At 40.4% G+C, this 14,690-nt stretch overlaps 1 protein-coding gene across 3 annotated transcripts in view; it reads left to right on the forward strand.

Moving 5' to 3' along the window:
• LOC135207292 (uncharacterized) overlaps positions 1-14,690 on the forward strand; it is a 404,100-nt gene that overhangs the window by 179,437 nt on the left and 209,973 nt on the right. For all 3 annotated transcript variants that reach the window (XM_064238964.1, XM_064238965.1, XM_064238966.1), the window contains one exon: positions 10,425-10,517. In XM_064238964.1, coding sequence (XP_064095034.1) covers positions 10,425-10,517 — 93 coding nt within the window. The remainder of the gene's footprint in view (positions 1-10,424; positions 10,518-14,690) is intronic.

Consider the following 14,690-nt stretch of genomic DNA (forward strand, 5'->3'; position numbering starts at 1 on the left):
ATGTGGTTTTATGGTTTCATTTTTCGTATTGCACTTCCTACAAATGGGAGAGATGTTATTTCCATCTATTGTTCTTTGAATATATCTGGTTCTTAGGGCCTGATCTTGCGCCGCTGTTATCATTCCCTCAGTTTCCTTCTTTAGCTCCCCCCTCTGTAGCCATTGCCAATTGTCATCGCTGGCTAGTTCTTTAGTCTGTCTCATGTATTGTCCGTGCATTGGTTTGTTGTGCCAGTCCTCTGTTCTGTCTGTCATTGTCCTGTCTCTGTATATTTCTGGTCTTCGTCTACTTTTATTATTCCTTCTTCCCATGCACTCTTTAGCCACTCGTCTTCACTGGTTTTCAGATATTGCCCCAGTGCTCTGTTCTTGATGTTGACGCAGTCCTCTATACATAGTAGTCCTCTCCCTCCTTCCTTTCGTGTTATGTATAGTCTGTCCGTATTTTGCTCTTGGGTGTAGTCTTTGTGTATTGTCATATGTTTTCCTGGTTTTCTGATCTATGCTGTGGAGTTCTGCCTTTGTGCCAATCCACTATTCCTGCGCTGTATCTGATTACTGGCACTGCCCATGTGTTTATGGCTTTTATCATATTTCCGGCGTTGAGTTTTGACTTGAGTATCGCCTTGAGTCTCTGCATATATTCTTTCCTGATCGTGTCCTTCATCTCTTGGTGTTTTATATCCCGTCCTTCCATTATTCCCAGGTATTTGTATCCTGTCTCATCTATGTGTTTGATGTTGCTCCCATCTGGTAGCTTTATCCCTTCAGTTCTCGTTACTTTGCCTTTTTGTATGTTGACTAAGGCGCATTTTTCTATCCCAAACTCCATCCTGATGTCCCCAGATACAATCCTTACAGTCTGGATTAGGGTATCTATTTCCTTGATGCTCTTACCATACAGCTTGATGTCGTCCATGAACATCAGATGGTTGATTCTGTTGCCTCTTTTCTTGAGTTGGTACCCGGCATCCATCTTCTGTAGTACTTTTGTCATGGGAATCATGGCTACTACGAAGAGTAGTGGGGGCAGTGAGTCGCCCTGGAAGATCCCTCTCCTGATAGTAAACTTACTATTATTATTATTATTATTCATTAATTATTTATTTGAAAATATAATAACACGTGCATCTACCCATAAAAATTCTCTCATCTCAGTTAAGAAAGAGGAATTATCCCTTACAAGTGAAATGGAAAGGTCATTTTCATACTTCTTTAAAAATACGACCATTATGAATTTTTTGTTAATTAAAGTTGTTTTATTATTATTTATTATTATTATTATTATTATTATTATTATTATTAAATAACTGGATTTATTATCATACATTGTTTTTACAATACTAGTACCATAAAAATTCTTTCATCTCGGTAAAAGAGAGAGAGAGAGAGAGAGAGAGAGAGAGAGAGAGAGAGAGAGAGAGAGAGAGTGTGTTTATCTCTCTCTGTTCTCTCAAAAAATACTTATAACGCTTCCAGCGAAAGAGAGGGAGTGAGTTACCACTATGACACATTATCATCTTGTGTGCAAAAAAGAGAGAGAGAGAGAGAGAGAGAGTTACCTTAATTAAAAGTGACGTGGATAGATTAGTACGTATTTTATTTCTTTTAAAATACTATCACGATTATAAAATGTATTTAGCTAAAAGTCATGAAAATAAACATCAAAAATACACTAATTAGTGATTATTTTCGTCAGAAAATACAAAGAGAGAGAGAGAGGAGAGAAGGAAGAGAGAGAGAGGGAGAAGAGAGAGAGAGAGAGAGAGAGAGAGAGAGAGAGAGAGAGAGAGAGAAACTATGGTTTTTATATCCAAGTCTAAGTAGAGTATAAATGGATTCTTTAAGTGAAATAATGTCTCAATGATATTTTGCTCTTTTGTATTAAAGGATATGTATACTGTTTGAGAATGCGTTCCTTATCCTTGACTATGTTTACCATACAGTTTAATAGCATAAATTAATTTATGCGCCCTCCGCTCAGAAACTAGTTCTGCGTATGATGTATCGTTAAAAAGCATAAAAAACCATCGTAACCTTGGAATTTGCGTTGTAATCTAACCAGAAACTTAGTTTTGTTAATTATGTATACTGGAAACAAGCAATGATTTTTTCATTATTTGCGCCTTTGGACTGTTATAAAGTGCGCATCCCCACCTAGTGTATTCATTCGCTGGGAAACTAGTTCCGCATATGAGGCGTCACTAAGAAAAAAATTTTAAAAATACGACATAAAAAGTGTCGAAAATCATCATAACCTCAAAATTTTTGTTGTAATCTAACCAAAAACTTATTTTTATTAATATACTGTGCTAAACTATAAAGGATTCTTATCATAGTATGCGTTTTTTAAAAGCGTCGTTAACTCGGAGCGTCGGAAGCGTCAGCGCCGTAACCTCAGAACAAGCGTCGTAACCCAGGGCGGTTTTTTCAATGAATATTTAAGAAAAAGCGTCGTAACCTCGGAACGTCGTAAGCCGGACCCGTCGTAACCTGGGGACCGCCTGTAACTGGTTAATGGTGCCTCCTTTAGGTATGTATCAGGGACTTAACTCTATTATTGGCGGTGTAACTGAAAATCGGTGCATTATGGCACTAAAAATTTGCAATTTTTTGTGCCATAATGCACTAATTATAGAGTTATGGTGTTGATGCATAACTAACAAAGGGGCCATTATCTGGTTATCAGCCCAAGAGGGGCCATAAATTACCGATTTTCTGTTATCTGCAATTTTCGTTTAACATCAGCTGTCGGAACAGAACCCCTACCGATAACCGAGGACTGCCCTAAGTTACCACCACCCCTAGCTCTCTAAAAGGATAGACAAGTATTTCTAAAGAGAAGGTCATTTAATCATCAGATACCTTACTCATCAGCAATCCAGTTTTATGGGGCTTGTCTAGTGCCAAAAATTAGTGCTAGACATGGACCATAAAACTGGATCACTGATAGCCTAGTCCACAGTCCCTGGTTTATGGCAGGGGTTCGTCCCTGGGTGGCGCTGTGAGCCAAAAATCGCCGTAATCTAAAGCATCATAATTATAATGCGAATAAATGGTACTTACAGTGGTTTTAACGGTGTTGTACCCTAAGTCTGTGTAATGGAGCCTTAAGTCTGGGTAATGGAGCTGTAAAAAAGGTAACTCCGCTGTAAATCCACTTACAGCGCCAAAAATTCAGGGTTAACATTGCCGTGAAGCATGCGCCGTAAGTCCCGAACGACGTAACCTGAATCTAATGCAGCACAGGGACTGTCTGTATAAGCTTTAAAACTGTTAATTATTACATAGCAGATGTGAAATTTGATCATTTTTTTTTTCACTCAAAATATTTGTTGATGTCTAGTTGTGGTGACTAGTCTACTAAAATCAATCAGTCCCAGACATATTCCTGAGGGCCTTTGTGGTTTTGGCATTTTCCTAGAATGCCTGGCACTCAGCATGGTATTAAGGGGGTCCATTTTGACTCCTAGGATAGTGTTGTTGGTTTAGGACTTGAGTGAGGAACCTGCTGTGGATCTATTTGCACTCCAGGACTACACATCCTTCACAGAGAGCTTAAACTGTGTCTGCAACTTTTTCCAGATTGCATGACCATCTCACTTCCTGTGTTATGCTTTGGTCACCAGCATGCAAAATATAATTAGGAATCTTAAGATATTTTATCTTGTTTAATAAATCTTCGTAGTACGTTAGGGCTGATAAGAAGGATTTTGAGAAGAATCTGTTTTGTTGATGTATTGGTAGTAAAACCTTTAAAGCAAGGTCAATATAAAGACATAATTTACAGCTTTAAATATGTCACTGAAATCTGAAATTTTCCTCTGAAAAAGTAATGTCATAGAATTCTGGCTTTTTAGATACATTATGACAGAAAAATATTTTTATATTTTAAAAAGCAATGAAGGAAATTCCAAAAGGTTTTGGTCTCAAGTGTTAGGTTTTGTTTTACTCTCTTTTAATATTAGCAAAGTTTCTGGCATATTTCAATTAAGTAATGTATTTTTGCCAGAAATACTTGCAATTTTTTTATGCTTGATTATTTTACAGGGGAAAGCAAAATTTCAAAGGGAAACCAGTTTGTGGCAGATGAAGATAAAAGTGACAAGCCAAAAGTGGATGAATCTGAAAAGGAAAGATCTAAAGTTCCTAAGCCCAGAAGTACTTCTAAAAGCTGATGATCAAGATATTGGTAAGAAGTTTTGTTATTATATAAGTAACTTACCAAGTAATTACATTGCTATTAGTTCTTATTTTTTGCTGCATCTTAAGATTTAAAACTCGTGATAACACTGTATGTTTGGTGTTGCACCAAAGGTTGGAAGACTAGGTTGACATCTGCTAAATATGACACATACAGTTTGTAGTTCTTGCAGAATACGCCTTAATTTTGATGAGTGTAGGAAATGGGATCAGGGGAGGTGGAAGACTTTGACCTCTCATTTAGCAAGACTGCCAAGGAATAGAGAGAGAAAGGCGGGTGCTAAAGCTTAGGTTAGGACATTGTATTCTGAAGTAGACCTAACTATTCCTTTGATGCCTGTGACTATCTTTTCCCCCATCCCTAATCATTCTGTGCCATCAGTTCCATTACCTGGCTACCTTACTTCCAAGCCCAATGCCATTGCCAGCCTTGAAGCCTAGGTAGATTAAAAGTTTTGATATGCTGGTTTATACCATACCCCAACTTGGGACTTCTGTTAAGATCCTAATGGATCAAGTGAGTGCTTTATTGTTGGTACAAGTGCTGTGTCAGTGGAGGAGGTGACTGCTCGTCCCACTGACGTTCTTAGACGAAGGTCCCTGCCAAACTCCCAGCACCTGGGTGGAGGCAAACCGGAGGTCCAACGGGCAGGTTGGTGGTAGTTTTGCCCACGGGTAGTTGCACCATCAACCGAGACTGTTGTGCGTTCCCAGGACTCTCTGGACAGTGTGGAGAGCCGATGGAAAGGCGTCCATGTGGATGTACATGCCTTATTGTCAAGTGCCTCTGGTTCTGACTCAAACAAGAGCAAAGTTGGCATTTTTCTGAGTCTTCGAGGCCACAGAAACAGCCTGCAGCCTTCAAGCTGGCAGCTCAGCTTCCATGTAAGCATTTCAGAGATCTGTATCAGCCCAGAACAGTCTTGTAGCTTCTGGGAACTGAAAAGCGCCTCAATGTCTCCTGAGTATTTTGTTTTGAGATGCTCGATCAAGAATAGTTCTGAGTGTTCAGTGGCGACCTAACACTGGGTGGGAGAAATTTCCGTGACTGCCAAGCACCCAGTGAGTGTTGACGGTGCAAGGTGCAGTGAGTGCAAACACCCAGCTGATGTCAAACACCTGGTAGATGAGACTGCAGTGTGCTTTGGGTAGTTAGTGATCATACAAGCTGAACATTCCAAGGAGCAATTGACGCCAGAACGCTCAGTGTGAATGTCCTGTTCAAGTTGAACTTTCATGTGCTAAGAATCACCCCGTGTGCGTTAGAATGGTCTCTTTCTGACTGCACTACATTTTTTGATGACTCCCCGGCCAATGACATTACTAATTAGGGATTATGATCGTCTCTCAATTTTTGGGCTTATCTGTCCCAGAAAAGAATTTAATCCTGTCCTCAAACAGTTCAGAAATTCCTCACTCTCCCTTCCTGCTCAGCCGCCTACAAGTGAATGAGCTCCTAGGCACCCTTTCCTCCATCAAGAAGTTCATGCCACTAGGGAGATTGCACCTAAGACCCATGCAGTTCTTCCTAAAGGCCAGTTGGTGCAGGAAGTCCTCTCCGGATTCGTTTGACTACCCCATCACTTGCGAGATCAAGGAGGATCTTTGGTGGTGACTTGAAGAAAGGAGGTTTGCAGTTGGGAAATCATTACTTCCTTTGAACCCACACCTCACCTTTGAACCCACACCTCACCTTGTATTCAGTTGCTTCAGATCTGGGTAGGGGAGCTCATCTGCAGAATTTGGAAGTGGCAGGGACTTGGTCGCAAGAGGAAAAGCAGGTCCACATCAGCGTGAGATAACTGAAAGCAATACACTTGACCCTTAATTACTTTGCTTCGATGACGTATGACAAGGTGATCTTGGCTCACTCAGACATTATAACAGTGTTGGCCTACATCAGGAATCAGGGAGGCACACACTCGTTCTCCTCTCTTTGCCAAATGGCCAAGAATCTCCTCATTTCGACTCGGAAAAACCATACCCAGATCATTACCCGCTCCATTCAGGGCAAACTAAACGTCCTTGCAGACATTTTATGTCATTCCAAACAGGTTCTACAGACAGAATGGACACTGAATCCTCAAATGTGCACCAAGTTGTGGAAACTGTGGTGGAAACCGTTGATAGAACTATTTGCAATGTCGAAAAACCTTCATCTTCCCATGTGTTGCTCTTCAGTGCTGGACCCTCTTGCTTGGGCAACAGATGCAATGTTACAGGACTGGTCCAACTTGGACATTTACACCTTCCCCCCCATTGAGCATGGTGAGGGAAGTCATCAACAAGTTTCAGTCCCACAGCAACTTGACAGTGACACTCTTGGCCCAATTTTGGCCACAGAGTAAATGATAGTTCTTGGACTTTTCACATTGTTAGTAGACTTCCCAAGAGTCCTACCACCATCAAAGTCTTCTCAAACAACCACATTTCCACTGACTTTATCAAGGTTTGTCCACTCTCACTTTGACAGGCTTCAGAATGTCAGGAAAGTTGTCAGAGCAAAATGATTTTCAAGAACAGTTACAAAGGCTATTGCCAATTTGTAGGCGACAATCCTCCTCCAATGGCTACTAAGCTAAGTGGTCAATTTTTCACAGCTGTTGCCAAAGACATGACATCTCACTTTCTAAAACCACTTTAGCTCAGTTAGTAGACTTCCTGCTCTCTTAAGTCTTCTTGAGGACTGGCAACTCCTACAATAAAGGGTTATAGATCTATGCTTAATTTGGTCTTTAAGTATAGAGGCCTGGATCTTGCAGCTAGCCAGGATATTGATGACTTAATTAAATCCTTTGACACTTCCAACAAGGTCAGTCGACTTCTGTGTCTTGGAATTGAGATGTCGTACTTCGTGGGCTCTCAGGACCTCCTTTTGAGGCTCTCCGCACCTTGTTGCTGAGTGACTTAACAAAGAAAACTTTCTTTTTACTTGCCTTGGCTACAACCAAAAGAATTAGCAAATTGCAGGCCTTACACAAGCAAGTTGGCTTTTCGCAGAGCTACATGTTCACCCTTGGATTCTTAGCAAAGAGTGAAACCCCTTCCAGTCTGTGACCCCATTCATTCTCTATCTCTTACAGACATTCTCGGACCAACAGACCAGGAGAGTTCTTTGTCTAGTTAGAGCTCTAAAGTGTCTCCTTGAAAGGACTAAAAACATTAGAGGGCCCGTCTCGTAATGTCTGGTGTTGTGTGAAGAACCTGTCATCTACTGTCCAAGAATGCTTTGTCCTTCTTTTAAAGAGTGGTAATCTCCAGATCTTAGTGGTACTCACAGTGAGTCATTACCCTTGTTGAAAGTCAAGGCCCATTTGATAAGGGCAGTCGCCGCTTCACTGGCTTCCAAACGCAATCTGACACTCCACAATACTGCAGTGTACGTATTGGAGCATACATCTGTTTTTGCCTCTTATTACCTACGCGATGTGGAGACCACTTAAGATAACTGCAGTATGTTAGGACCATTTTCCGTGGCTGGCATCGTATGAGGTGAGGAAGAATAATAGTACTTCTTCTATTTCAGTCTCCTTACTTTGGTTTTTGGTGATCAAGTCACAGGAAGCCCTGGGGTACTGAGTACCCAGGATACCCACCAGTTGTTGTTTTTAATGTGAGGGTAATTGTTTTATGTGTTGTGTAGGTATCATTTATCTGGTTGAATTTCTTGCATGGCACCCAGCGCGAGGGCATTGCTGTGTGTTTTGCTTTGGCAACTATTGGAGCACCCCATGGCTGCAAAGTGCTTACCAGAGTAGATGCAACCCTCTGCTTTACTGCTGTGCCACTACAAGTTAAAGATGAGAATCAACCAGAGGCAGTACCCTCTTGCTGTAGCTCACTCAGTAGATAAGGTCACAACAAGCATTTGAACAAGACAAATTTACTGTCAAATTCATCTTTTTCATTTATTAGTTTGTGTCCATGGATCCCACTTCTTGTCAATGTGGGATTGTGCATTGTAATTACTTGGTAAGTTAGTTATGTCAAAATGACATTTTTATAATAAAATGGTGTGTTATACAGGCAGTCCCTGGTTATCAGCAGGGGTTCCGTTCTTGGAGTGGTGCTGATAAGCGAAAACCACCATTAACCGAAACTCTGTGATTTATGGTGCTTATGGCGCCATTAACCGGTTATCAGGGTCATTATGGCGCCTCTGTTAGGTATGTTATGGTGCCATAACTCATTAATGGCGCCATAAGGCTCCTTATGGTGCCAATAACCGGAACTCGGCCCGTTGTGGGGCTATAAATCACTGATTTAAAACATAAATCCGGATCGCCAATAACAGAGTCTGCCAATAACCAGGCACTGCCTGTATATGCATACCAAGTTATTACATGATCAGAGCCCCTACCTCCTTTCTCTCATAGACATATCTCATGAACAAATTGTTCTATTAAGCAATGTTGTACTATCTGCCAAAAAACTGAAGATACATTTTACATTAGCTTTCGTTCATCAAATTTCCCATTTATGTCTTTTGCTGAAAAAACCTAATCTCACTATTTTACTCTAGAATATGAAAATATAATGCAAATTATATCATTATAAGTTGAAACTGCAAAACAAATATTCAGATGCTTAAAAACACGATATATGTCTAAAGTAATTGGAATTTCTCAGATGGATATGTTCATAGAGATCTGGAAAATAGAGTGGGTAATTGCTGGTTTTATTACTCTGTATCACGACGACAATATTTCATTGAACAAGATTATTTTTCATCATCATAAGTGGTAATGGTCATTTAAGTTTCTATAAATTTATGTTTGTATTCCTAAGCATTTAAGTTAGCTGGCATCAATGGAGGTCAATGTTGTGACAGCTTAGGTAGGTTTAACAAATCTAGTAAAATCACAAGTGTGTGTTCTATGAAGTGAGGAGGCGCCTGAGGACTGGCGAGAAAGCACAAGTCACTTGATACTGGCTTACTTAATGGTGTTCACACTGTAATGACCTTGACACATACATGGATGATGGATCAAATGCTAGTTGTTGTTTACAAAGCTACTGTCATTGAAAAGAAATCTTGATTAAGGTTTAGGTAGCCCGTAAACTTGAAGAATTTCTGGCTGTGCTCCCATTACAAGCAGCTAACACGGCTGCATTACTTGGCCGCGAGACAAAGATATCCCAATACATAAGCCTTTTTTGCCCAATATAACACTTTCATTGCCTCTGCAATAGATATGGAGTTATTTGTAGCAATAAGTATTTTTACTTTACACAGCTTTTTTCGTGAATGATTTGTGGATGAAAATCTATTTTCAAAAGTGGAGACTACTATATGAAGAAAGCAAGGATGACGGTAGTCGATGGTTGAAATTTTCTACTTCTATTTACAGTCTTTGCATGTTACATCAACTGTCGAATGAAATCAAGATTCGGATATGAATTTCTTATAGAGAATTAACTTGAATACTAAGGGCCTTTTAAATTTTATCTAGTAGTATAGTGAAGTGCAATCTTGGCATCCATATCACTCTGTTTCCCAGGAATCTGTGCACTGACTCACCACTCTTTCCTCTGCCATTTCCCATCCGAAGTACTCCACCAATACTTTAATCTCTCTCTCTCTCTCTCTCTCTCTCTCTCATGATATTTCATTTATTCTTGTATTGTTCCTCATGATTTCTAGGTTATTTCCTAAGTTTTACTGTTTTTTTCTTGTTATTTAAGATCCCGTTTCCAATTATTCATGCATTTTATGTCATTTTAGTGTCATATCATCCCTTATGAAAAAGGTTCACGGTAGGTTGAAGCTCCCCCCCTTTTCTAGTTGCCAGGTTTGATATTATTAAGCTATAGGTGTCTGAAGATTTCAGAAAACTGTATTCTTAATTTTCTTGTCAATAGTACCATTCTACCCAAAAAGTGGGCAGTGTTAATTACCTACACCAAACATGAATGCTACCACAAATTTTAAATCTTGAGCTGCCAAGGAAAATAGGAACCAATAGGAATGTAATTACTTGGTAAGTACATATAAAACTTAATTTTAATATAAAAATGTCATGTTGTTGGGTTATTTAAATTTGTGTTATATGCTCCCTAGCAATATAGTACATATAATTAAAATACTCAAATTGGAAAGTTCATATATTGAAACATTTTGCATGATATGTTAATTGAAATTTTTCCAAAATATCAGTGAAGTATGTTATAAAGGTTTTCCATGAATTACAATTTTAATTTCATTATTTTTTTTTCAATAGAGAGTAAAAAGATACAAAGTTTGGGGTCCCTGTTAGCTGGTCTTGGTAGTCGCAAGCAAGAATTCATGAGTTCCGGTAAACAGATGTCATCAGGTATGATTTTTATAATTTTTTATTATAAAGTGAATGCTTGTTTGTTCAGATACAGAACAAACCTTTGGTCTTAACACAAGGAAAAAATTCTCTACCACCTGCTGGAGTCCAGTTAGATGAAAGTTTCAAGGAATTGGTGGCATTGGAAGTTAAGAAGGTGGTGTAAGGAGAAGTTGTTAACCTACATTAACCCATCTTGGATCCATCGCATTGGTTTTTTCTTGACTTTCTGCCCGTTTTACACCATAGGATACTGGGTTTATCCTGTGTGTGATTATGTGAATTTTGTGCATTTCTGCTTTAGTGTGCAAATCTAGAACCAAACTATTTCCAAACCTCAGAGAAAATGTGCTGGTGTTGATGAGAATCACTGGTCCCATTTTCTGCCTTCCTTTGTGAATGACCCCTATTCTACTTGTAGTAAGTGCATATCTAAAGTATTTATTGTAAGTAACTTATTCCCAGAGTTTTGTTGATAGGTCTCCTGAGCAATGGAAGAATTTTGATAAGAAGAGGAAATGTATAAGGAAGTCAGCTCTGCCATCTTGGGAAGGATTCAATTTTTCGGTGGCAGCATCTGCTTCTATTCCTTCTCATACTTGCTCTTCTTTACCAAAATCTTCTCTCATTTCTTCTTATCATGAAAATTTTACTCCCTCACATTCTTTATTGCTTTGCCTGTAGAAAATTTGATTGGGGGTTCAGATCTTGTTCTCTCTGGACAATTTTGGTTTAAGTTGAAGGTACATTCAACTCCCTGGATTCGGGGACTCAGCAATTTACGGAATTTTCCATCTCCAACCAAGAAAACTCCTCAGCAGCGACCCTTTCAACCCTGCTCTTCCAGACCTGGAAGAGGAGGTAGGGGCAGGGACAGGTGAAGTAGATGTTAGAGGGCTTCCCTCCTCACTTTGCTGCATCAGTGGGGGATTGCCTGGCAAGCCATTGGGCAACTTGGCAGCAGTTCAGGCCAGAAACCTGGGTTATCTACTACCCCCCCTACTCTCCGAGAGTCCACTTCACCAATTAACTTACTCTCTGGGTTTGATGAAGCCTCTAGCTCTACAAAGTGAATTGAGGAAAATTATGGAAAAATGAGCTTGGTGGTTGTGAAATACATCTCTCCAGGATTTTACAGCCGTGTCTTTCTGGTTCCCAAAGCTATGGGTGATTGGAGGCCGGTAATAGGCCTGTCGACTCAACCTTTTCTTCATGGGTTCAGAATGGAAACTCCTCACACAGTTCTTCAAGCCACCAGGGAAAATTATTTCATGCTCTCAGTAGATCTAAAGGATGTGTATTTCCAGATTCTGATCCATCAATCTTCCCAGAAGTTTCTTTGCTTCACTCTTTCAGAAGCCCCAGAAGACTTCATCATTGTTCACTCTAGTTTCAACAACTCACATTTTCAAGGAATATGAATCTTAAGGCACCTTGACAACTGGCTAGTGCTGGCAAACTCTCGGGTAAAGTTAATACAAGACAGGGACCATCTTCAATTTTGTCACTGCTTAGGCATCTTGATAAATTTGAAAAAGCCAAACTTCACATCCACACCAAGGATTCTTAATCTGAGCATGCTGATGGACACAACAGGAGCGAGACTATATTCCCTTCAGGTCAGTGACTAGAGAAGTTTAGCAACTTTGCCCAGGTCGTCCTATCTAAACAGAAGCAACCCACTTGTCAGTGACAGATCATTCTAGGTTACTGGTTGTCCTTGGAGAAGCTAGAACCTCATGGTCGACTACACATTTGATCGCTCCAATGGAGATTAAAGGAGTTTTGTACTCCTTCAAAGGATCCTTCCTTGTTTCAAGTTCAACTTTCTGAAGAAGTGAGGAATTACTTAGTTTGGTGGTTGGAAAACAGGAACCTGGCCATAGGAGTTCCTCTGCAATCTCCTCCCTCAAGAGATTCTTCTGTTCTCAGATGCCTCATACAACAGTTAGTGAGCACACTTTGAAGATCTCTTAACATCAGGGATGTGGGCTAAGACAAACAGCTTCATATCAACATTTGGAGCTGAAAGCAGCCTTCCTAGCACTACAGGAATTTTAAGAAAAGGTAACTCGGCACTCCATGGTACTTATGTCCGATAACACTTAGTGGTAGCTTATGTCAACAAATGGGGGCTAGTGTCTTGTCATCTTCGTGACTTTATAGTACAACTGCACCAGTGTGCAGTCTCTCCCCAGTGGCTCTCATGGTCAGATACATCCCCGGCAAGAAGATTGTGTTGGCAGACAAAGCTAAGTTACTGGGGTCAGGTTTTGGTCACTGCATCAGGGAGTGGGGGAAAGGCTTTTTCATCTGTTGGAAAGGTCATTAGTAGACCTTTTTGCACCAAGACACAATAAGAAATAAGAGTTATTTTGTTTGATCATTCCAGATCCCTGGGCTGTGGCAGAGGATAACCTCCAACATCCTTGGGACAAGCTGGATGTCTATGGCTTCCCCCCCCTCCCCTCATTTTGCCTTATCTGCTAAATTATCAACAAATTGGTGATCCATCAGAACCTCAGAATGACCATTGCAGCTCCCTTGTGGCCACATGCAGAAAATATCCCGATCTTCTAACCCCATTAAGTCACACACAGATTTGTCCTTTGCACAACTTACAATGCCAACAGCGCATTGAGAGATTCCACCAGTCGGTAGGGTCCCTATCTCTTCACAGTTGGAGACTATCCAGTACCTCCTGCAAGCGAAAGGTTTTTCTCATAGAGGAGCAACAGAAATGTATGGTTACCTCAGGAGGCCTTCTACAGCTGTGTATCAGGGAAAGTGGGCCGGTTACTGTGATTAGTGTCATCGATGGGTTCTCGCTACAGTCAAAATTACTATTCAATAACTAGTAGACTTCTTCATTTTCCTCTGTAGGGAGAAACTTCTCTCAGTGTCAGCCATCAAGGGATATAGGGTTGCTCTAAGTTTAGTTCTATCCTTGAAGGATGTAGACCTTTCTTCTTCGAGGGAATTTTCTATGCTTCTAAAGAGGTTTGAGCAGTCCTCTTGGGACCTAACACTTGGTAATTAGCTGTCTCACTTGTAGTCCATATGAACCTTTAAGAGCTTCATCAGACCAGAATTTAACCCTTAGATATCTGGTTTTCCTTCTTGCCTTAGCCTCCTCAATGAGAGTGAACTGCATGGATTTACTTTTGATTTTAAACTCACAAGGGGTTTGGGGTCAGTAACCTTCAAATTTGTTCCAAAATTCATGGCTAAGACTCAAAATCTCTCTGTTCTTGACGACAGATTCAAGCTTTTTTTCTGTCTCTTCACTTGGAGTTTTTGTTGGTCATGACTGGTGAATTACTTTTATGTCCCGTTAGGGCAGTGTGTAGCTATGTAAAAGACTACGTATCAGACCAGGTTTCCTAAGACTTTTTGTTAGTACAGGCCAGAACAAGAAGGAAATGTCCAAGAATACTATTTCCTTTTGGCTATGAAAATTAATTAAGCAAACCTTTACTACTATACTTCGAATCCAGATCCCAATTCAGTACGAGGAAGAGCACGTGATGTCAGAGGTTTAGGTCCCTCCACTTGATTACAAGATGAACCTGTTGGTTCAAAGGTCCTTAGAGACTGGTACATGGCTACACCGAACCATCCTCACATCCTTCTACTGGATGTTGCCCACAATTCCTTGGACACTTCCTTGGGTCTGGTGGTGGCTGCTCAACAAATAGTGCAGCTCATCCAGTGCCCCCAGCAGGACAGATTGTTTCTTATCTAAGATGTTGGTTTGAAAGTGAAAGTGAATAGAATGACTGGTCTTCATTTCTTTTTCTCTTTTCTCCTCTGTCAGTGGACAGTGGAGAGAAATATCCATCATGCACTGGAACTGGTCAGATGCAGGTGAGTGAGTCCCTTTTCATTAGTTCTAATTGATTGTTCATACACAATAGTACAAACTATTATGGAAGCAAGTCCCTTCCTATCTCTTACTGGGGGAGAGAGGAAATGACAACAAACACAGTTGGTGGCTAACATAGTTTTGTTTTATTTGACCCTTTCATTTTACAGTTCAGAGACATATGACTCCATCCTGCGTCTTACTTTGGCCAGGAAGTGAGCGCAGGTGAGCTGAACCTCCAGTCAGTTCTGAGGCTTTCTCTATCCTTCCTCCGAAAGACCAAAGGTTTGTTTTGTATATGAACAAAT

The sequence above is a fragment of the Macrobrachium nipponense genome, chromosome 32, assembly GCF_015104395.2.
Source record: "Macrobrachium nipponense isolate FS-2020 chromosome 32, ASM1510439v2, whole genome shotgun sequence".
Taxonomy (NCBI): Eukaryota; Metazoa; Arthropoda; class Malacostraca; order Decapoda; family Palaemonidae; genus Macrobrachium; species Macrobrachium nipponense.